Source organism: Corvus moneduloides, chromosome 4 (genome assembly GCF_009650955.1).
Source record: "Corvus moneduloides isolate bCorMon1 chromosome 4, bCorMon1.pri, whole genome shotgun sequence".
NCBI lineage: Eukaryota > Metazoa > Chordata > Aves > Passeriformes > Corvidae > Corvus > Corvus moneduloides.
Genome location: NC_045479.1, coordinates 54,068,662 through 54,092,592, shown reverse-complemented (window position 1 = coordinate 54,092,592; position 23,931 = coordinate 54,068,662). Strand labels below are relative to the sequence as shown.

Here is a 23,931-nt window from a genome sequence, read left to right as displayed (position 1 = left end):
TTTGCCAACCAGGAAGCGATTTTAAGCATGTTTTTAGTCAATTAAAATAGTGTCAAGACCAAAGCATGTGAAATCATAAATAGCTGTAAAATAAAAGGATTTTCTTATTATTTTTTTTTTAGTAAGGTAGAAGCTCTAAAAGGCAAAAGGGAATTCCCTGTACTTACCTAAGCCATCGATTCACAATACAGTAAATGTGACCTTAGGATGCTTAATGCCAGATAAGAACCACTGTAGCCTCATGGTATTAAATACTGATCTGTTGTAAACTCACCTTGCTAGTTCAAATGTGTTTGAAAATTGGACACCTAAGCTTTATCCTGTCAGGCTTTCTGCTGGATGAGATATTGCCTGTCCATGCCATTCTAAGTTTTTGCTGGATAAGGTGTTGTCTACTCTCCTTGTGATTCTGTATCGTGTGCTATAATCTAGCCAATATGTGGTACTGTTCTTTCTGAGTCATCCCAAACTTATCCACAGATCTGGATTAATGACCATGGCCTACTGTTGCCCCCACTATTGTAGTATGTGACTAAATCACAAGTTTTGTATTTATTCTTCTAGCAACAATATGAAGGAGAATTGTCTTTCCTATCATGCTGATTTCATCATAGCCTGTTTTCTCTCACGTCTAGTAGATGAAACAATAGGCGTTTCAAAATGTGAGCTTTGAGGATTTCAGTGATTAAAACCAGGAGATTGGAACAGGGGTGAATTTTTTCTTAGTGTGTCAAGTGCTCTGCTGTAGCTCTATCAAAGCTGTTTCATACAAAACTGGGTTATTCTTGTGTTTTTTAGGAAACTAATTGCTTAAATTATTTTCTTTTCCATAGGCACCAGATGATGTATTCCGCATAGTCATCACAATTTTTGATATAAAACCTGGTTGACTTCCGGGGATTCAGGATCCCCTCCCACTGAAGTCCTAGAGTGATTCTGAGGGCTCACAGAGCTGGTTATATGAGCAACTCTTGTTTCCTTGTTGCTGTGTGGTCCCTTGCTTGCCCCTTGGAGTGGAGAGCAACATCAAAGTCCTACACCAGAGGGGCACAGAAGAGATGAGGAGCTGGGCTGCATTTTCTTGCTTTATTCACCCTGTGCAGTACTGTAACTCGCGCTCTGGCTCTCTGGGGAAGGCAAATAAGGCCAGCAATGCTACCTTGTGATTTCCTCTCAAATCTGTTGAAAATTTGCTGAAAAAAATAAACTTTAGAGGCCAAAATTATCCCTTTTTATAAGCTGTCCTCATTCTGTCCTCCTCCAGAAGGAACTGAAAACATTCCTGGCGCCTGAAGTTTTGTTACTGCTGTTTCACTTATAAAGACTCCAGATGAAACAAAAGTGCTAAGTACTTAATAGGCAAGAACAAGGAAAGTCCTTTGTCCTTGAGTGCTCACCACCTCACAAAGGAATGAAAGGTGGGGCCAGGAGAAACAAGGAGTGGTTCTGGTGCCTACAAGTGGCTTTGTCCCGCCCACAGCTCTGGTTAACTCACAGTGACCTCTGCAGAACACAGCTTTACTAAGGGTGGGCTAAGGACAGCTGGCACCAAACTGAGTGATAATTTTAAGCAGGAAATTCTTTAAATCCAAGAGTTTCCTATTCAGATTTTATTTGCAGGGCATGCAGGAAGAATAGATAGGTGGATGAAGAAAAGGATATTTTGTTAATGTGGTGATGTGGAGAAAGCTGGGATTTCTAAAACAAGATTATATTGTTCTGGGCTACAAAAGGATCCCTGGACTTTTTATATCAGGAGAAATAAAGCAATAGTCATTACATCTTTTTCCATTAATACTCAGTAAGCAGTATATACTTATTTTAATCTTCTAGAAATGTAAACAAAACACTTTTGAGCATTTCAAGTCTTTGAAGGTGGAAAAGTATAAAATACCCACATTCTTGGAAGGGGTGGCATCACAGATCTTTCTTTTCTGGCACTCTTTGTTCTGCCAGAGGTGATGCATGGAGATTTTAATCTGTTTCTTTATCAGAAATTCCTCTGAAGCTCACTCGGAAAATAGACTTATTTTGTAATTAAATGTTTGAGAACTACTGATATTTATATTTGCATGTGATTAACTTTTTACAGCACTGCATATGGGGCTTTTTTGCTTTTAAACTAGCCTGGAGTTAATAAATATCTTTACAGATGTCAATTTGGTCAGCAGTAAAGAGGTAAATAGAAACTAATGATACTCATCAAGCCTGTGGCATGAATGATTTATTGGACACAATCATTTAACACTTTTTTAAAGTCAGTGCAAGGGAAAGAAACACGTTTCTTATTATGGTAAACTGTATTTGTGCTGTCAGCATGTAGTGATTTATGACAAACCTGTGGCCAGGATTAGGATAGTCTAAATGAAGGAAAATAGAAGTCTCATTAATTTTTTATACCCACAGGTAGAAGACATGCAGTGGGCTAACAGAGAACGCACACATCCTGCATCTGTCTGCAGCCTGCCCTGTAAAGCTGGGGAAAGAAAGAAAACCGTGAAGGGAGTGCCTTGCTGCTGGCACTGTGAGCGCTGTGAGGGGTACCATTACCAGGTGGATGAATTCAACTGTGAACTGTGTCCCATTAATAAAAGACCAAATGCCAACCGTACGGATTGCCAGCTTATCCCTATAATCAAACTGGAGTGGCATTCTCCTTGGGCCATCGTGCCTGTCTTCATAGCTATTCTCGGTATAATTGCCACCACCTTTGTGATTGTGACATTTGTCCGGTACAATGACACACCGATCGTCAGGGCCTCTGGGCGGGAGCTCAGTTATGTGCTCTTGACTGGCATTTTTCTCTGTTACTCCATTACTTTTTTAATGATTGCGGCTCCTGATACAGTGGTCTGCTCCTTTCGAAGGATCTTTTTAGGACTTGGCATGTGTTTCAGCTATGCTGCGCTGCTTACCAAAACAAACAGAATTCACAGAATATTTGAACAAGGTAAAAAATCTGTCACAGCTCCCAAATTTATTAGTCCAGCTTCTCAGCTGGTGATCACGTTCAGCCTCATATCCTTGCAGCTTATTGGAGTCTTCATCTGGTTTGCTATCGATCCACCACATACCATCGTAGACTATGGAGAGCAGAGGACACTTGAACCAGAAAATGCCAGAGGAGTTCTCAAATGTGACATTTCAGATCTTTCTCTCATTTGTTCCCTTGGATATAGTATTCTCTTGATGGTCACATGCACTGTTTATGCTATTAAAACAAGAGGGGTTCCAGAGACCTTCAACGAAGCAAAACCCATCGGATTTACTATGTACACAACCTGCATAATTTGGTTAGCTTTCATTCCAATCTTTTTTGGTACGGCCCAATCAGCAGAGAAGGTAAGTGATGATATGTTTACATATCAAGACACTGCTCTTTTTCTATTTTCATCTCTCAATAATTACAGCACTAAAATGTTTTCACTCTTACAAATGAGTAATTCTGAATGATAATGGCAAACAAACTGTCAGAATTCACAGACAGTAAGGTATATGTTTCAAAAGGTAGGTTTCCTATATATCAACACAAGAAGCTGATTGTGATTGTTGTGTGACGGGCATAAAAATGTTGACAATTTCTCAATATAACCTTAAATGACTGTTTCTTCTAATGTTTGTTATTGCCCTTCAGTGATGCTGTGGCCTGTTACATGAAGCACTATCAATCTTTGTTATCATCCACAGATCTGATAGAACTGGTTGCATTCCACAAATCTAAGATCAACTTATATTTGTCAAAAATAATGAAGAAAAATGCTGGGGCAGAATGAAAAGAATTACTTTTGTCTCTGGTTGACACACAAAAGTTTAAAAAAAATTTAAAAGAACCAAAAATAGAATAGGAAGAATGAATGGTAAATGAAGTGTGTGTCAAATCAGATAAGACATAATTCACTAATTATTACATCAGTGCAAAAAGAAAACACTTTCCTGATATTTTAATAAGAAATTAAATGATTCATACTTGGATGCAAAACATGTCAGACACGTAACTCTCCTCTCAGTTTTAATGGGAAGGCAGAGGTAAATGTCGACTGTGTGAGTTTTTTATTGAGCTGACAGAGGTGAAAATGACAAGCAGGGAAAAGCAATAATAAGAGCATCAGTCTTCAAAATGGCAAATATTTGATATATGGAAAATCTTAAAAATAAGAAATTAAAGTCAACAGTCTTTTACATAAATTCTTGTCTTTCCTTCTAGCAAGTGTTTTTTATAATGTTTTCAAATACACATTTTAATTTAATTGGAAAATTCGGCATGTGTTCAGTTATAATTGTGCAAAGATTTGACATGTCTCTAGATTAGAGGGCACCCTTGCCTGTGGAATTAAACAACAGTTTTATATACCTTGATAAAACACTTTCTATTTCAAACAGAAGAATTGTATGGGGGAGACAGTGTGGCAGAAAAAACCATTTTCCTCACTAAAAATTGAAGCAGGCTTACTAAATTGGATCAGACTTATTTTCACGACTTTTTGGATTAAGTCAGGGGAAGTGAGTACCAAGGTAACAGCTTATCACAGATAGAGTAAGTAAAAAAATCTCATTTGACATAGGAGAACGTTTAGGTAAATTGTTTTTAAATTACGACTTTTTTATATGTATAGGCTTAAGTCAAAAAAAGGTTTTTTTGTATAAATGTACTTTTAACAGCTTGGTCCAATCAGGTTTATGGCAAGTACTTGAGCTAAAAGAATTGAGTCTTGAAATAGGATATATTTCTTGGCTGGCGACCATGCAGTGACTTCGATTTACTCCTTTGGTTTACCTTGCCTTGTAGTAAAGGATGATTTGGATTCAACTTCCAAAGATAAGATTAATGAACCTCTCTTCTGCATTTCTTTTATGAAATCCAAGACCGAATACACAAATGATGCTAAATCACACAGCTTCTAACACTAAATTTCACTTGTTAGTTGCATTTTTTCTATCTAAATGATTTGTTTTTCTTCAGATAATGATTTCAGGAGGGAAAAATGCTAATACAGTAGCTCTGTAATTCAAATAATTCTTTTCAAAGTGCTTCTACTTTTTTCTGCAAATAAAAACATGCTTCCCCACAGAGTCTTACAGACATCTTCATAACAGTTTACATATTCCATACAATTAAAATATTTCTCTGAATAGGTCTCGTGGTTTGACAGTGGCCCAATGCCAGGCACCCACGAGAGTTGCTCCCTCACCCTCCCCTGCCACAGCTGGGCAGAGGAGGGAAAAGGAAAAAAATTAACGAAGGCTTCATGAGTGAGATAAGGAGAGGGAGAAACACTTCAAGGGCAAAACAGGCTCAACTTAAGTTGTGAAGTGAATTTATTACTAACAGAATCAGAGCAGGGTGATGAGAAGTAAAATAAGCCCTTAGAGCACCTTCCGCTCGCCAGCCCTCCCTGCTTCCCACCGACAGCGCATGGAGACAGGGCATGGGGGCTTGGTCAGTCCATCACTGAGATTCTCTTCCGCTGCTCCCGGAGAGGAGTCTTCCCCTGTGAGGCCGTGGGGTCCCTCCCACGGGAGACAGCTCTCCTGAACTTCCCCGGCGTGGGTCCCCTCTCAAGAGCAGCAGCCCCACCGCCCCTGCTGCAGCGTGAGCCCCTCCCACGGGCACACAGCCCTCCCAGAACTGCTGCGATGTGGGTTTCTCTTTCCATGAGGTTCAGTCCTCCAAGGACAGGCTGCTCCAGCCTGGAAGCAAGGGCCATCTCTCTCCACCAGGTCTTCCACTGGATCACAGCCTCCTCCAGGCATCCACCTGCTGCAGCACGGGCACCTTCCCCGCGGGCTGCGGGTGGATCTCTGCATCCCCTGTGAATCTCCATGGGCTGCAGGGGCACAGCTGCTTCACCATGGTCTGCACCATGGGCTGCAGAGGAACCTCAGCTCCGGAGCCTGGAGCACCTCCTGCCCCTCCTTCTTCACTGACCTTGGTGTCTCCATGTTGTTTCCCTCACATGTTCTCACCTCCACCTCTTCTCTGACTAGAAACCAAAATCTTGTGACCTTGTTTTGATTTTCTTCTTAACTATGTCATCACAGAGGTGTTAGCAACCCCTCTCATTGGCCCAGGTTTGGCCAGCAGCATGTCCATCTTCAGAGCTATCAGCCACTGGCTCTGCTGGACATGGTGGGAAGCTTCCAGCAGCTTCCTCACAGGACCCATCTCAGTGGCCCCCCTGCTACCTAAAACCAGGCTGTGACAAACCAATACAATGGGATAAAAATGTAATATCTTAGTGCACACATATACATTGTTTGAATAAACTTAAAATTTCTCAGTTAATGAATAACACCAGAAGAAGCATTTTAAAGACCAGCTAATGTATTCTAGAATATTTTATTTGAAATTTGATATTATGATCTTTTTGGAGGATAAAGCAAATGAAAAACTTACACGTACTTTTTGTTAGTACTTACATTGCAGTAATTTTAGAGTACTGAAATTATTTTTTTTTATGGCTTGAGCTTACTCAGAGAGAACAGAGCAATAAAAGCTGGGGATTTTAAAGTGCTATTTTAAAGCAATGTTTCCCCTTATGAAATGTTGACAGTAATAAAATTTATCATGACATTCATTACTTGGCAGGGGTACTTCCAATTACTAACTTTTGATACACTTCTGTTTGAGTAATGAGTAGTTAAAACTTTTCAAAAATGTTTTGAGGAATTTCAGTTTTCCTAGACATTAGCAGTGCTTACAATAGTAGCAGAAGTTACTAAGCATTTCTTGAAAAAGAGGCTGTACTTAGTTAACTAAATATTCAGTCAACACTAATTAAATAACAAACCTATTGAGCAGCTTTTATTTCACTGTCAATACCACTGATAAACAAAAAAAATACCTTCAATGCTGAAAGTAGATATCTAGATCCAAAACTTAAAGCTCACCCTGGAAAAGGTACCCTTACATTTAGTGGCCTTGGGGATCAATTCCCAAAAGTATAAGTTTGCTAAGGATTCTGTATAGAGTCTAGAGGAGTGTAAGCCTGTAAATCCATAAATTGAGTGTTGGCACCAATCAAACTTCAAATATGCATGATGAAGGTCATTTAAATAAGCATAAATACGTATCTGCGGACAGGCTAGGAATCCTGATGATATGTTCTTTCTGTGAAGCACAGAATGGGAAACTCCTCTCTTTCCTCTGTGCTCATGAGGAACCTTGGGTCTCTAGCTGGTGAATGCAGCTGAGTTAAATGCCTGAATTTGCATGTGGTGACATATCCGTAAGAAAAAACATAGTAAAAGTTAAGGTAACTTGACAAGATGTAATGGGAATATGTTGATTTATGGTCTTGACATTTGTAACATTTTTAACAGTGCTTTATAATGGATGCTGTTTCTTTTAATTTGTATTATCTCAGTTTACATATAAATTTGAAACTAATATAACATTGAGAAAGCTACTGTATAGTATTAAAGAAATTAAATATATACATATGCATAATTTAAAAAGATTAAAGTATTAATCCAAAATAACCTGGCATAACTCAAGCTTGGTGGCTTTTATTGATCTCCACATGTACTAATTTGTCCTTATTTTCGAGAGGCAGAGTATAAACACCCTGTGGCATGAAACATGCCATTTTGAGATTGTCATTTTTACGGATGTTCTGCAGAGAAAATATAAACCTTGAATTTAGGTCCTGTGCGATTTTTTTTTAAATCTAGTTCATGATTTTGTCCATTCGTGTCCATGCCTGTTTTGACAGCTCCTTGTTTATGAAAGGAACTTTATACAAAAAATTAAATTATTCCAGTGTGTCATTAAACTGAATGAAGAATGGACCCCTAAAACATAAACCACTAATTTTCTAGCACTTACATAAATGTCAGTAAGGTGCTTTAGAGGCAAAGGACAGAAATTCTGTCAGAAGGCATTCTGTGAATATGGCTTTCACCTATGTCTTGCGCATGTATATGGCAAAACACTGGAAGTACTGGCATCATCTAGGATAGAGATGTCTGAAATGTCATAATGTCTAGAATGCCACTGAAAAATATATTGAATAGCTGAGTGATTAAAACAGGTGTTTGAATCCGTGTGTAAAATTAAGTTAAAATGGCAGATTGCACTAAAATCTTCTGAGGATAGATGGCTGTCTGAAGTACAACCCTGTTTGATAAACTGAACTTAGTAAATTTCCTTCCTTTTAGCATTTTTGACAGGTGGATAAATCATGTTTATTCACAGATTATTATCACACATCATTATTATCAGATATAATTTATATTAATCTAGAAATATTTCGTTTTGAATGAGAAGATGAATAATTGTTTCCCATATTGTGAAAGAAGAGAGGTTTCACTTTCTGCTAAGGAAAGACCATTAAAAACACTGAATAATTTCTTTCTTCTCCTCCAACTGGAAGCAATTGCAAGGTGTAATCTAACAAGGCAGATGAATTTTAATGTATTTCCAATTGTTCTGACAAGTCTGACCTCTCTTTTCATAACTGCAGTACAGACAAAACAAGTTGTAATTTTATAGTAGAAGTCTTGCCATAAATTAGTATCCTTATGATCTTATTATTCCAGCTGTTTTCGTGCTGAATTTATTGTTCAGTGGATCTTATGCTTATATCCATTTGTTTGTTAGTAGCACTAAAAGAAGTTAGCAACAATACTAAAAGTATGCCACTATTAATTTGACTTGTAAATTACTGCTGTAGTTGTCAAGATAAAGAAATTCAGTTCTCAGTGGGAGGAAGAGGTAGTTCCATCAGTGTAGCAATATATTTTCATTAGTTTAAAGAAAACATCTACTAATGATAGTTCAGGTAGAGACCTCTTACTTCTCTCATATTTCTAAAAAATTTACACAAATCATCTTTCCTGTGTGTGTGTTTATGTTAGGAATTCCTGACTAAATGTATTCCTGTGACTGCAAGAAAACAGCATCTTAACGATTCCTCAAACTGTGTTAGTGAAGGGGACAGCACTGAGCTTGTTCTTCACCTCTAAGCATTCTCTTCTAATCCTGAACATATTCGGAGTCTAGCTCTGCAGGTAGTCCATGCAATACACATCACAGGAAAAAGTCCAGGCAGGCAACTTATAATTTTAACATTTCTTTCATTTTATGAATTATTTTTTGGCTTGATTAAACTCGAATCTCTGCTGCCAATGCTGTACATAGCATGAAGATTAATCTGAGGGATATTTGAAATAGATTCTCATTTTCCTTTTCACAGGAGCAAAAGTTAGAAGACTGCTGAAGTGATACATTCCACATTCAGCAGTTTATCATTGTTCAAAACTCAATTTCTGCACTACTAATGTTTTTTTATTCAGAATTTTTATAATATGGGAGGAATTGCAAGATTATAAAAAAAATTTCAGTACTTGAATTTTTGCATGTCTAAAGTACAAGATTTATAACGAGCGCCTCAGAAAACTGGACTCGTTTAGCTTGTTTCTACAACTTTCTGTAGTGAGGAGGGTGTTGTTTTTTCTCCCAGGTAGCAAGCAATAGGACAAGAGAAAATGGCCTCAGGTTGTGCCTGGGCAGGTTTAGGTTGGACATTAGGAAAAATTTCTTCACTGAAAGGGTGGTCAAACATTGGAACAGGGAAGTGGTGGAGTCACTGTCCCTGGAGGTGTTTAAAAGACGTATAGGTATTGCAAGGGACATGGTTTAGTGGTGGACTTGGCAGTGTTAGGTCAATGATTGGACTTAATGATATTACAGGTCTTTTCCAACCTAAATGACTCTATTATTCTATGTTTTGGAAAAGAAAATTAGTTAAAATTCACCAGATTATCTGGTAGAAATATCCTTCCCTCTCACTGGAAATCATGTTAAGAGTAGAGCAGCTTTTCATTCTGTTTTCTCATGTCATGTTTTTTCAATTGTAAAATTTCATGAGCTAAATTATTTCTATGTTTCATAATTTACTTGAACTTTTGAACTAATATTTGGCAGAAGTTAGGACTTTGTTGTTCTACTGTAGGAGTAGAGTGTCAAAAAAAAGGCATGAACAAGAATGTGACCAAATTGCAATTTATTGCCCAATCTTCCTCTGTTCCCTTTCTGTCTGAGAGGAAGTTCCTTGCTCCTTGTTTATCCCTGAGGAAGCATGCTCCCCTTCAGCTGGAAGATACTCAGTGCAGTGCAGGCCATGGCCATTGCTGGGTCCACCCACTGGCTGAACAAATGTTTTCAGCAGCCCCCAAATCTGTTTTCCCTCCCCACCCTCCCATGAGCTGGTGTTAGAGGACAAAGGAATAGTCATACTTCTCATGGGTGGCAGCGTGAACTGCAAAAGGTACCTGTAATGAGAAACCAGTCAAATATAGAGATCCTCTTTTCTTTCAAAAGTTGCTTTGTGGGAACCCATTCCAAAAGTTATTTTTTAGGAAAAGAATGTGATGACATTTTTCTTTTTGCAAAGTTTATTAGCTGAAAACTGAGACAAAACCGATGAACTGGGTAATTTAAATTATTGTAGGCATTTTGAAAGCTTTTTTTCAGTTTCAGTCTTTTCTATCCTTGTAAGTTTAAATTGGACTTTGGAAGCAGAGCAGTTCTGATATTTAAACAGCATAATTCCAGAAGTTTTAAACTGTTTCCACTTTCTTAAACTGAAAAATGTCTGGACTGTTGACTGTAACACCAGCCTTGCATTTAAAAAAAAACACTTATAAAAGATTTTTTATGAGTTTTCAGGGCAAGTACTGACTTGTTTAAAAAATACTACTTTTTAAAATTTCTAGCCCCTGTTTAGATTTTTTAATTCAGCATAGTGGGTACCCGAGTTTCAGCAAGTGTTCTTGCTGAATGACTGACTTGGTGCAAAGTTAATGAATATGTAATTTTAAAGACTGGACTTAATTGTTTTAAGATATGCCTGTTGCCTTTAGATTGAGATTTCATTTCCCTGATTACTTTTATATTAATGAAGCTACTAGGATTTTGATTATGTACACCGAGCACTGATTTTAGTTATAAGTTTCCTAGGTGGTATCACAAAGAGAGAAAATGCCAGCTCCTCCAAGAAAGAAGTGGAGTATTTAGTAAAATATATCTTTTTCTTTTTAGCCCAGTGAGACGCTCACATGTGCACCTGAGGGTTGCAAACCCTTTTCATTTCTGCATAGTTCCATGTCTGTTCCAGCATGAACATTGAGCTGGCATACCTAGCTGTATACATTGAAAAGATGTGCACCTGCCACAGAATGGAAAACACTGCATTTTGCTTGTCTGACATGTTTGCTTCTGGCCCCATCATGAACGATGGCACTTCTCCCAAAGTCAGGAAAGAGCTGCCAGAAAAATTAAATTTGCCTGTGATCAGCTTCCTACCCCATCCTGGGGAATGTCAGAGAGTTGGTAACATGCAGATGAAGATGGAATTGCATGCTAAAGAACTTTAAAAAGATCTTTTTGGCTACTTGCTGGCTTCTGTAATAAGTAATTAATCCTAATTGAGAAGCAGAAACAATTTTGTGAAGCACAGATCGCTAAATAACTCTTTATCTTTTTTGTAAAAAAAAGATCAATAATCACAGAAAGCAGTTTGTGACAGACCACAAATATTTCATAGAGATAATATAAAAAAATTATGCCTTAGATACTGTATTTCTAGAAATGAGATTCACCTCACAAAAATACTGATCTTTTGGCTATGATTTCTTCAGCGCCAAAAATCTGGTTGTCTTCAACAAGTGCAGTTTAAGAAAAATCCTTCCAGCATTTAAAAAATCTTAGGATTTTGGTGCACTGCAAGGTTTAATTTGCGTAAAATAAAACTAGTAAAAATGCAAACTGTATAGAAAATATCTTTAAGCAAATTTGTCACTCACTGAAAAATGTTTGTAAGTAGACAGGAAGAGGGATTTTTTTTTCAGCTAAGAATGATATGATAAACCCACATACTGGAAAAAAAAGCTATGGGTAAGAGAAAGTTAATTGGAACTATGTTTTACACTTATACTCTTGTTAAGACAAATAGAAAATCTTTAAATAGAACACTGTTTAGAAATTCTGGGATGGTCATGTGAAACTTCATGTTCTTGCTAGCTCTTGCCAAGTTGGAAGCAGTACATCAATAGCCTTTGTTGTAGGTTTAGCAACGCTTGTAATTTACTGAAAACAAGTAAACACATGTATGAAAGAAGAAAAAACTAAGAAGGCTTTTAGCTTGGCTCTGAGTAGATATTCAGCTTGTTGTCTTTCTCATCTCCCATGACAAGAATTCAAATTTTGCATAGGTTTCATAGCAGTATCAATATTTTGATCTTACAAATAGGATAAAATGCTGTGGACTGGTAAGTTGTCATGCATAGGCTCAGTCTAAATAGCGATGCTTATACAAGCTCATCACATACCACATCTTGAACTTGACACCAGTTCACCACCACACTGCTGAGCTTGATCACCATTAGGTGATCAGCACCTAATGAATACCGTATTACCTGGTATTTTCTTTAGACAAATAACATTTTGAAGCACAGTAATGGTGACTCAGCTAAAGTGTTTGTTATGGAAAGCACAGTAGATTGGTGTATGTTTCAGCCCCTTGTGACCATTCTGTTAAAGAATTGTCATAATTTGTACAGCTGAGAAGATGACAGTAAGTTGGACATCCTATCAAAATACAAGATCCAGACAAAAAAGAATCTAATGAGATATAAGTCCAGTAAAAGTTTGTAACAGAATTGATAAATACAATAAAATTCTAAAATTTCATGTAAGGGACAGTGATTTTTTAAATTCATGTCTCATAAAGATAGAAATACCAGAAACCAGAAATTATGCAAGTCTGATTTCACATGGACTAGTGACCTTTGTGCTTACTCTTAAAATGCAAAACTAAGTCTATTATGGGAATAATTATTTAATTAGATTGTTAATACTGAATATGCATGTGTGTGTGTACAAGTATTTATTTGCACATTACTGTAAGCTGTTTCTTCATGAAATGAGAATAGCTAGTATAGAAGGCCCAACAAAAGCAATAATTTTAATACATATATAACAAATTTCGTTTTAAAAAAAAAAGTCTTTAATTGGTCATATACACTTATTTTTTAAGTTTATCTTTCAGTTTACAGTGAAATGAAAGCTTCCTGACAGGGAATGAAATGACAATAGAGAGATCCATGTGAGCTCATCCAAGAGAGTCAAAATTTAAATGTAGCAGAACATAATCTATTTTTTTTTTAGTAATCCAAATAAAAATAGATTCATTATGAAATATCTTCTTAAGTTTAAACATTCATTTTCAGTGTGTTCATAAGTTTGAATTTTCTTTTCCTAAAGTGGTGCTTTTCAGACTTGAGTGTGATTTCATAATCAGTCAATTTACCAGAAACATGACCCTAGTAGAAGGCTCAAATGATTGCTTTCATGGTGATTACCAAGGTCATTAAAAAACATGCATTACAAGGTTCATTTGATGTTGTGAAGCATATGGATGGGTTTAAAGTGGTGTTATCAGGCTCGTTGATAGAACTGATGACACAGCACCAGTATAAATCTACTTTCTACGGAAAACATCCTTATTTCTACCATTGCACAATAAGAATAACTGAACAATGAAGGGAAGAAAGACAAAGTACTTGATTTTCCTTTTTTTAACTCCACTGAACTCACATGGAATAGATTAAGAGCAAGTATTCACAAGTATTGTGAAAGCCATTCTGCAAACACTTCCCAATTACAAAAGAGCAGAGTCAGAAGGAGATTAGAAGCAAAGAGGGGAACTACTTATGAGACGGTGTTCAATGGAAAATAAAGGAAACGATTTTTAGCTCTGATGCTGAGGAACACACTACATTTTGCAAATGTCTTTTCTAGAAGTTAGAACTCATAATTGAATGAGGTATAGCAGAAGAGCTCACAGCAGGCAAAGCATCCATCTCCTAATCTAGTCATCAAAAAGACACAGGCAAACCAATGTGGCATGAGGCTGAAATTGGTCCCAAAGCCCAAAACTGCTTTACAAACAGTCTCTGTAAGGGAATTGTTTGCACCATATGTTTTCCTTAAGAACTGATCTACTGAAAGGGTGCTTTAGATTATGGTACAAACTGAAGCAGCTTCCTCCAGAACACATCACCTCCTATCCCTTTGAGTCATCACACTGCATAAAATTTTATTGATCTACAAAGATCACATACCTCCATCAAGGCTTCCAGATTCCAAGTTGGAAATTTCTCTGCTGCTCCTCTACACTATTTGCTTTGTCAATGAGGCTTGTAATTTCTTTGTTTCCAATCACTACCACAGCTATAACCTTTGTTCTTTTCAACCTTCAGCTTTTTGCTGTTTAAATCCTCGCTTGTTTCCCTGCTTGCTTACTTGATCGTTTGTCAAAGATAGAGCAGTCATTGCAGCCAGTGCTACTTTTCTTCCTACATCCCAATATCTTATATCCTTAACATCTTATATCCAAAATCCTAGTTCTTTTTTGTGTGACTTAGGACTCAGACCCTCCACTTATCTCTATGTCTCTTCCTCCTCTCCCTCGCTGACATCGATAGTGGTGTTTTGTTACTGGTGTTTGTTACTTTCACTCTTAAATTTAGATGTTTTTACAAACATTTCCTTCGTTCCGCCCTCCCTTTCTCCCTCCTTTCCTGCCTTCCTCCCTTCTTCCCTCCCTCCAGCATTCTCACATTTGTCCAAGTTCTAGTTCCTTTGTTTAGTGCTTTACCTTTGAAAGGTTCTGGTAAAGCCACAAGCAAGCGAGTGAGAGTTTTTCCAGTGATGTCAAGAAACGTTGATGCCCAAGCTGTTCCTTTAATACTTCCTCTGTATGCATCCCATTTATATTTCAAGCTGTTGAAAGCTTTTCTAAAGGGACCTGAGTAAGCTGGAATTTTGTGCATCTGAGTTATATAAGAATATAACTGGGGAATTTGACATTGTATGTAAAAATTTCATTTTTTATCTAAAATGTAGGTCATATTTGACTTGGCTTTAACTTGAGCTGGCTATTCTGTGCTTTTGTGTAGTTTTAATAAACAGCCCATGTGTGTTTGAATTCTCCTGCACACAAGGAGGATGGCATAAAAAATACATTACAGGCAGTTCTGGTTTTCTAAGCACCCAAAACAGGGAAACTGTTAAGTACATTATATCCTTGAATATTGCTTTAGTGTAGAAGCTTTTAAGTGCAAGGGAGGCATAAAATGAGGAGAGAGAAATATGTAGTATGCTTCCTCCTTTCTCCTAGGCAGGGATGTAACAAGCAGATCTAGTTGACTGACTGTTTCCTTGGGGGTTTTTTTGGCTTTTCTCTTTCTCTTTGTACCCATGTAGCTCTGTATGGTAGTTTGGCAGGTTTCATGCCAGACTGGGGGCTACAGGGAAGCACTGTCAGTGGGCATTGCTCCAGTTGCACTTGCTTTGAGAAGGTGGTTCAGAGCCAGGCATTTTAGGATTTGACTATATTAATTTTCTCTCAGGGTCACCAGAATGTACAAGGATATGTCAAAACTGCAGTTGAACCAGCCTCTTCTATATGTCAACAGCTCATGTGGTTTCTACACCTCACTGCTGGAAAAAGTTATTTGTGTTTGAAAACAGTGACTGTAGGCTGAAGATAGATTTTTTTTTTAATTGCGATGAAGAGATTTTTAAGTGCTGTCAGTTTCATTTTATAGAGTGTGCTAATACCTTTCAGAGCGCTGTTTGACTATAAACCTAATTAGTAATTTCTGTCTCCTCTACAGAAATAAAGACTGAAATAAGGCTTTTGTAAAATTATGCTAGATTTTTTATCTATTGAATTAAAGGATTACACCTGATTTTAATTCTCATCTGAATATTAATACAAGCTCTTTGGGCCTCTTTGCCCATGTATGAACACAGCTATTCCTCTTAATGTTAAAGTTATTGTGCACACATATTGACAGAAGACTAGACCCCTATGGTTGTAAAATGAAACCATCAGCGCCTCTCCAACAAATGTAATGCCTGAGAGCCAGTGCTGAGACCTATTTTTTACTGCAGTTAGCACTTCCATGCTGTTTAAAATGACAGAGTATAAGCAAGTAACTTAGATCTAACCTGTCAGGTTAGCCAGCAGTGATGTGTTTCTGAGCACCTGAGTGCTTCTTTTCTCAGTTATTTTTTCCTTTTTTATCCAAACTTTTTCAGCTCTGGTAAACAATACTCTCTTCCTCCTACAAAGCCACCCACTTGGGTGAAGTATATTTCACAGAGGCCCCACACTCTATGCCTTAGTGACTTCTTGTTGAAAAAACTTTTTCAATATATTCACAGTTCATCTCTCTTTTTTCTTCCCCTAACCGAGACCTCTTTCACTTATTTTGAAGAATCACACTCTCTTTCCTTAAGAAGTTTAGGTGTGCATGTTTTCTTATTCAGGTAATGACTGTATTTTGCTCACAATCTAATTAAAGCATGTGTTAAAAATGAAAGGGAAGAAGAAAAGGAAGCCCTGTTACTTCCTAGAAGCTTCAAGTGCTTAGATTTGTCAAAGAACATTAAGGAAAGTAGTGTGCATGTAATTTTCAAAGATGGGCCCTTGTTGTCCTGTTTCTTTACTTACACAAGTCCCCCCTGATGCAGGGGGTGAGACAAAATATATTTGTCTGCCGATGTCAGATATATGATAGATATGCAGGTATCTGATAGTTTCAGATATCATGTCTGCTTATTTCAGATGAATAAACAGCTATCAAATAGGGATGTAGCTATTTCACAGATACAGAACAGTAATTGAGTAAATGTTTTAACAAACAGGTTGTTTGCGTTTAGGGAGCCATTCTGGCTGGAGAGAACCTTAACAAAAGGAGCTAGTTTTCTTGGAAAGGCTAGAAGTCTGATATTTTTACATGCCCAAGATATTCTGCTATAAATTCAGCCATCTAGCACTTGATTTCCTAATTTTGACAATTTTGTATCTACTACATATATACAGTTTATGCAAAGTCCAGCTCCTTTGTATTGTTTGTTTGTATATGGCTGTTCTGGAAAGTTTATGGAAGCAGCAGATTTCTGTTTTCACTGAACAACCTTCCTGGACTTTTTTCAAATGAGTGACTAGCTAAAGATTGTCATGAGAGGTCTCCTAGGACTGCATAGGGAGAAAGTTTTAGTAATGGCTTTCTTTTTTATTTCTGTGTTCTGATTGGATTATGAAAATGAGGAGAAACTAGCTGTCACTAGATGGAAAATTATGTGTGGGAATATTGAATTAATTCTCAGCAAATGGTGTTTAGATCACTTATAATGTTAATTAAGGTGGGCAGGACATTTGGTGGAGTCATTGTCCTGAAAGTTTGCCATTTGGACAGACTTTCACATGATCACTGTACAGAAAATGTTGCTGCTTTGTACCCAGATCCCAATTTTTTTTTCACAGCATGAGAATGACAGGTCAGTGGTCTTCACCTCTGTTGCCGGTATTCCTACAAGTCCAGGCATGAAGACCTACTTTAAAATTTCAGTTTAATTAACAGTTTTCCATGTTGGTTTAAGGTATGTTAAGCCACTTTTTTGAGTCTATATCCATGTGTTTGAAGACACAATTGCATACCCAAGGCATGCAGGGGAGTTTTATAGCAAATATTACTTACGGTTATATTTAATTCCATGATCTTCCTAGCCATTACTACATGGTGATCAGAAGTGCTGTTCATCAAGAACAGGAATGGAATGGAATGGAATGGAACGGAACGGAACAGAATAGAATAGAATAGAATAGAATAGAATAGAATATGGGTTCTTTACCATAGGAGCATGTAGGATTTGTGAATTCATTTCCTGCTGGGATAGTGACTGTATAAAATGGAGAGAGTCATATTTGTCAAGGCTTTGTCAATACTGCATTTGGAAATTTGTGGTAACCCTGAACTACTGCTGAGCATTGTCTCTGAGAATCATATTCTTTAAAGGAGCTCATTATGCCAAGGAACCTACGAAATTTCAGTGAATCTAGTTTTCCAGTGGATTCCTGTTCCAGTGAATCTTGAATTGTTAATTCATATAAAACATTTCCATTTGAAGGTATGGAAAAATATAATTCCAAGGTGCTCTGTAGCAAGTTTATGAAGCTACTGTTCTGGGAAATATGAGACAAAGTCCCTCCATTCTCAAGAATGGTTATGAGGCAAAACAACAATATCTTAACAATATTTATGATGTAAAAGGATGCCACCACCTCTTCTGTCTCTCATAGCTCTATTTGATTTAATTTGTTTTTCTTTCAAGGGCCTGAGAAGAAAATATATTATACAGTGATAAATAAAACACGTATTAATTAAAAATGTTAACGTTATTGAGTTTGTTTTTTCTGTGAGCAAAACCAGAATAAATGCATCTGATTCAATCCCAACCAATTTTTAAATGACAGCTTACTTGCCAAATCAGAGGAAAAAAATTGTCATTGACTTAAGTTCATTATCTTGCATCCTTCCTTCATGGAGTCCTGTATACAATATTCTGCACTAGCCCTAGGGGAAACACAGCCTTCAGCTACAGTTACTTGTAAATGGGAACTGCTTGCTAACAGAGAAAAATTGCCCAGCTCCTTTCCCAGGAGATAAAGAATATCTCAGGATATCTCCACTGAGATGATTGCTGCCCTTGAATCTGTTAGTGACATCAAAAATTATGACAACAGTCTTTGTTACTGGTGATTCCATGCAGAATTCAGTGCAGTCCTCTCTAAATCCACTGGCACCTAAGGCAGGACTTGTTCGCTCGCAACTCTGCCTGGCATTTACAAGCAGTTCAGTGCCTGCATTCCTCAGCAATTTGATGTGGCTTCATGATCAAAAGTCTGGGTGTACCTGAATATAAAAATACAGAATGGATGCTCAGCTGCAGCCAACTTTGAAGGGATTCTACTGTGGTAGGAGTTTTGTCTATCCAATGGATAAGTATTTTACTTTTATAATATGTACAGGACCTGAATGCAGAGGACTAAGAGGCTAAACTCTTGAATGCCAATGCACATCACTGTGGTATGTTATACACTCACAAAAGTGTGGAGGTAGATCCCAAAACAACTATTAATTCTGAAGATAAGCCTTCACACATCAGTCAGAAACCAAGAATCTAACAATATTCAAAAATAATTAAATTATAATGATAGAAATAGTGCACAGTAGCATTTTTTAGTGCTAGAAACAATTTTTAAGGGATGAAATATCATACTTGAGGTCTTAATACAGTCTCTAGTGATTAATAATGAATATAAGGACTTCAGAGAGTGTCTTTTTCTAGGTCTCTTTTTACCTTCCGCTAAAGTGCCTTGCTTTGGCCACTCTGTAAGTCATGGCATTTGACCACATGGATCACATTCTAATCTACTCTGGTAACTTCTACATACCTTAACATTTAAAAAATAAGGTATTTTTCATTTTATAGTATATATTTCTAAAAATAAAATAGCTATGTGCAGTAGAAGAATAGAACCGTGTGGGTTTTTTTGTGCCACAATTCTTTCCTTCTTATTCGTTTCCCATTATATGGCATTGCTGTTAGTGTTTATGAGCTCCTGAAAAGCTTTTTTGAGCTTTTGAATTTTTGTTCCCCATCTGTTTTTTGCAACCCTACTTTATGTGAGAGATCTGGTCAATCATTCCATACAAAAATAATATAGTAAAACTAAACACCACCACCTCACCTGCAATCATTAGGTAGCTGTGGTTATGAAAAATACTCCTTCATATAGAATCATGTCTTCATTTCTTCATGTCTTCATCCTGAAGTTTGAACTTTGTATTCTCTGCAGCTAAAAAAATATGCGTCTGTAAACATGCTGTGATTTTCCACTTGCATAGCAACAGTATATTTTTAAGTGGAGACAAAAATGCTCAATTATTTGTGATTACTCCAAGATGCTTTCATCTGATAATGCAAACTACTGTGTTTAATACCTTTCAAATGCATAATGTATGACTTTTCATCCTAGGGGAAGCTTTTAGGTTTTATGCAGTTAATGAAATTTCCTAATCTGACATAATTGTTGTGACACCAACAGTTTAAAAAGTACCTCTTCTTTTAGAGGAGTCTCCTCATCTACAGGGTGCCTGTTCTGACAGAAAAGTGCTGTGTGGCTTGTGGACAGACTGCTTAGTTACTGCCTTGGAAATAAAATGGGGACAGGTAACCTCCCTCAGTCGGCCTTTCTTCTGGCTGTCTGTCTCACAGAGGTTTTTTTCTTAAAGGGCTTGTGTCCTGGTTTCAGCTAGGATAGAATTAATTTTTTCTCAGTAGCTGTTACAGTGCTGTGCTTTTAAAAAATATTAAAAATGAATAATTACTGTAGGAAAATAAGTTTGCATTATATTTCAACCAAAAGGGTAAATGAGATAACCCCCACTGTGCTTGCTGGTCACAAGGTATTTGTACAGAGTTGGTGGATAGAGCTCAATGAATAAAGGAATACAAGATCATAGTGCAATATACTAATATGAAGGAATACAAGAGCCCACTGTAAGGAAGACGGACAATGCAGTTTGCTTAGGACAATATTTGTTCTCCAGACAGAAAAGCTGGGATTTATTTCACAGTATGCAGACATATAGAGTATGTGAACATAGTCACCCTAGGCTTCTAGTCAATTTGCTGGGTCCCAAGTCCACATTCTTACTAGAAATTGTATTTATAATGATCATAGAAGTGTCAATGTCCACCTATCAATGGCTTGTCTGTCATCCTTTCACATTTACAAGTGCAGTATTTGTCAAACATTGTGTCTCTGAACATGCAATGTACAGAAGTTTTCAAATATAAAAAGTAATGTTACAATAGCATAGAAACTTTTTATATCTGCTAAAATGGTTAATATATAGTAATTATATGGGATTTTAAAAAAAATAACATAATAACTGGAGTCCTTAAACTCATAGTACTTCAGTGGTCTGATATGGTGACCTTTAGGCAAGCAAACACTCACTAAATTATACAATAATTTTACTAAATATCTTAGCTATGTCAATTTTTTAACCTTTGCATAAGCCATAACCATCAACCCTGTAGCTTCTGTTTTTTATAGAGAACATTATTGTGGTTGTTGAATTCTTTATCAGAGAAATGGAATGCATTTTACATGAAAAAAAATTAGCTTTAAGGAATATTTCAATTTTTTTGATTATCAGAAGACATACGATTTGATGTGACTTCCAGAAGATATTATTACGTATTTTCATGTCTCTGATATTCTATATTACTTTGATAAGATAAGCTCTTTGGTAGTTTATCCCACACAAATTTTCAGTCAATCATATTTGCACACATAAACTTGTCCCTTTTAAATCCTGTTTTTATTGCCAGATCCTTTAAAAACCTGTAACTTCTGATAGTTTGTAGCTGTGACTTATCTGACTTTTTAGTATTGACAAGAAAGAAAAATGAAAAATGTATGAAATAGTGGAAGAACTTGGTGGCAGAAATATGATTAAGCTTTGGCAGAGCACTGGGAAAATAATTTGTTTTCAGAGGCGGAGCATGGAAGTAAACCCCCAGTTTTGTTACACATGTATTCAGAAAGGACTGACTGCTGCAGAGTCACAGGGTTTTGAAAGAATGAAAATTAGCGTACTTTTTACCCCCCCAAATGCATTGTCAGAAAACCCTCACAGCGTGATACTCATACAAAAATAAAAACTTCGAATGATGGCTAACTTGAAAGGTTTTCACTGAGAAGAAAGGAGACAGTTGTGATTTTAAAGATTGAGAGTTTAAAGAGTTTTATGGTAACATAGCATCACTATTCTGTTGAAACTTTGAGATTCAGAATGTTCTGAGGTACACTTTGTCTTTATTGCTTTATTTAAATTGATTTCAATGTTCAGTTAATTGGTGCAAGTAAAAACTTTTATATTCACACTCCCTTCAGTCATGTAATCAGTGCCATCAAAATCTTTAGTCTTTCCTAGAATTACAGATAATAAATTTCAGAATCGTCATATATAACTTTAGAATCCCTAATTAAAGGGGTATATGTAGTTAGCTTAGCAGTTATGTAGGCATATGTAGCTAGTTAAGCCTTACTTTGTACTTCTGTTTGTCTGAATTTTAGTATCTCTTTTTGAATAGAAGTGAAAATATGAGTAGACATAGATGGATTATTTATTTGGGGGAGGAAGCATTGTTTGTAGGATTATTTATTACTAGCCTAAAACATAAACCCAAAAATATAATGTGTAAGTTCCTTCACTCTGAACACAGCTTTTGTACTTTTGTTTTTGTTTCATGGGCCTGTTTATAAGTAATAAAGATCACCTGATATAATATGATCTAAATTTTGGAAGAAAGCCCTAAATCTATTATGAAGAAATGAATTGTCTGAATCAAGTCCATCCATAGCTTAGGAACAAAGACTTTTTCAAACATTCGATTGCTTTATAAATTGTGTTGATAAAATATGAAAGAAAGCTCTTTTGGTCCACTTACAAAATACATTTAGCTTTTTAAGAATTAAGTGGTACAGAGATATATTAATGTAAGAATACCCATAGAAAATATTTAAAACTATGGATTCTGTTAGATCTCTTCTGTTCTCAGGAACTTTCTTTACACAGTTGTAAAAATGGTAGCAAGGAGCTTAGTGTTTCCTCAGAAATTCAGAGGTAAGATTTACAGGCTTCAGCATCTGCAATTGCAAGTTGATTTGTCCTGGATCAGGATACAAAGGTAAAATGCATCATGGTGTCTGACCAGTGCTCCATTTTTTTTTCTAGAAGGCAAGTGGACATCATGTAGTTTTAAGGGCATTGGTTGAGCTGCATTAACTTCACAACTGGCAGCAAAACTACAGCCATTTCCTCATCTCATCTCTTTTGGTATCAATACTATATATACCCTTGTAATGGGGATCATCAACAATCAACATGATGAAGTCAAGAAACAAGGATGACCATGACTTCATTTGTGCTTCAATCGAAGTTGTCCACCATGCAATGTGGTGCAAACAAGTGTTGACATGAACATTCAGCATTTAAAGAAACAGCTTTAAATGATGCATGTGAAATGCTGAAATTAGGGCAGGTCATGTGTTGGATAATTGAGATTGCAACAAGATAGTCTATCATTAAAAAAAAATGCAGAATTGTCTGGTTCATGTGTTGTAAACATTCACAGACAGAATGCTTGCTAAAGAATCCACTAATTGGCTGAAAAATGTTGCATAGGGTGATGTTCATGTGGAGATGCAGTCTTTCAAATAGAATAGTCTGTCACTGACTAGGTCCTCACAATGGCATTATCAGCTGGTTTGCATAAGACTCCCTGAACTGTTTTTTTTCTGGTTTCAACTCTTCAGCAAGTGCATGAAATTCTCCCATTTTGTAGGCTGATTTTGGACTACTTGGGAACTGATGACTAAGTATGCTGCATGTCTACAAAAACAGAGCCCTGCTTACTGAGCTACATCACAATTATGTGTAAAGTGCTAACCTGAATTTCACCCTCACGTAAAAAATTTAATTTGAATTCCATAGATCTTGCCACACTGTTAGATCTTTTTCAACTTTTGAGCTTAGCCACTCTCTGTGAAATGTGTGTGAATAAGCCACTGAAAGCAAAAATGGAGCAAAGCACTGCAGCTAAAGCTTACATAATGTGTTGTGTTAAAAATCCTCAAATTCATTTTCCTGCCCTATTGGGCCAAGATGAAAAAGCACATATGGTGAGGAAAGCCACTTGCTGTTGGGAGATCTCTGCATTCCCTCTGCACAGGGAGGAACAATTTAGCCTCATCACTCACTCTCTTCTGTTAATCTGGCACAAATCAAATGCAAGAGACAGAGCGTGAATGTGGATAAGTGAGAAGATTCAATTTCCTGTCTCATGTGGCTAAACGTTTCTTGTTAAGTGTCAGGTTTAGAGCTGAGTAAACAGTGGAATAATATATTTATGGTTCCGTTTATACAATTTGACTTGTGATTCAGTAAGCATCCTCCCTATTTTCTTGCATTTCTGTTACAACTTCAAAAATGTAGTTT

At 36.7% G+C, this 23,931-nt stretch overlaps 1 protein-coding gene across 5 annotated transcripts in view; it reads left to right on the top strand.

Moving 5' to 3' along the window:
• GRM8 (glutamate metabotropic receptor 8) overlaps positions 1 to 23,931 on the top strand; it is a 326,496-nt gene that overhangs the window by 277,622 nt on the left and 24,943 nt on the right. For all 5 annotated transcript variants that reach the window (XM_032106709.1, XM_032106708.1, XM_032106712.1 and 2 more), the window contains one exon: positions 2,407 to 3,342. In XM_032106709.1, coding sequence (XP_031962600.1) covers positions 2,407 to 3,342 — 936 coding nt within the window. The remainder of the gene's footprint in view (positions 1 to 2,406; positions 3,343 to 23,931) is intronic.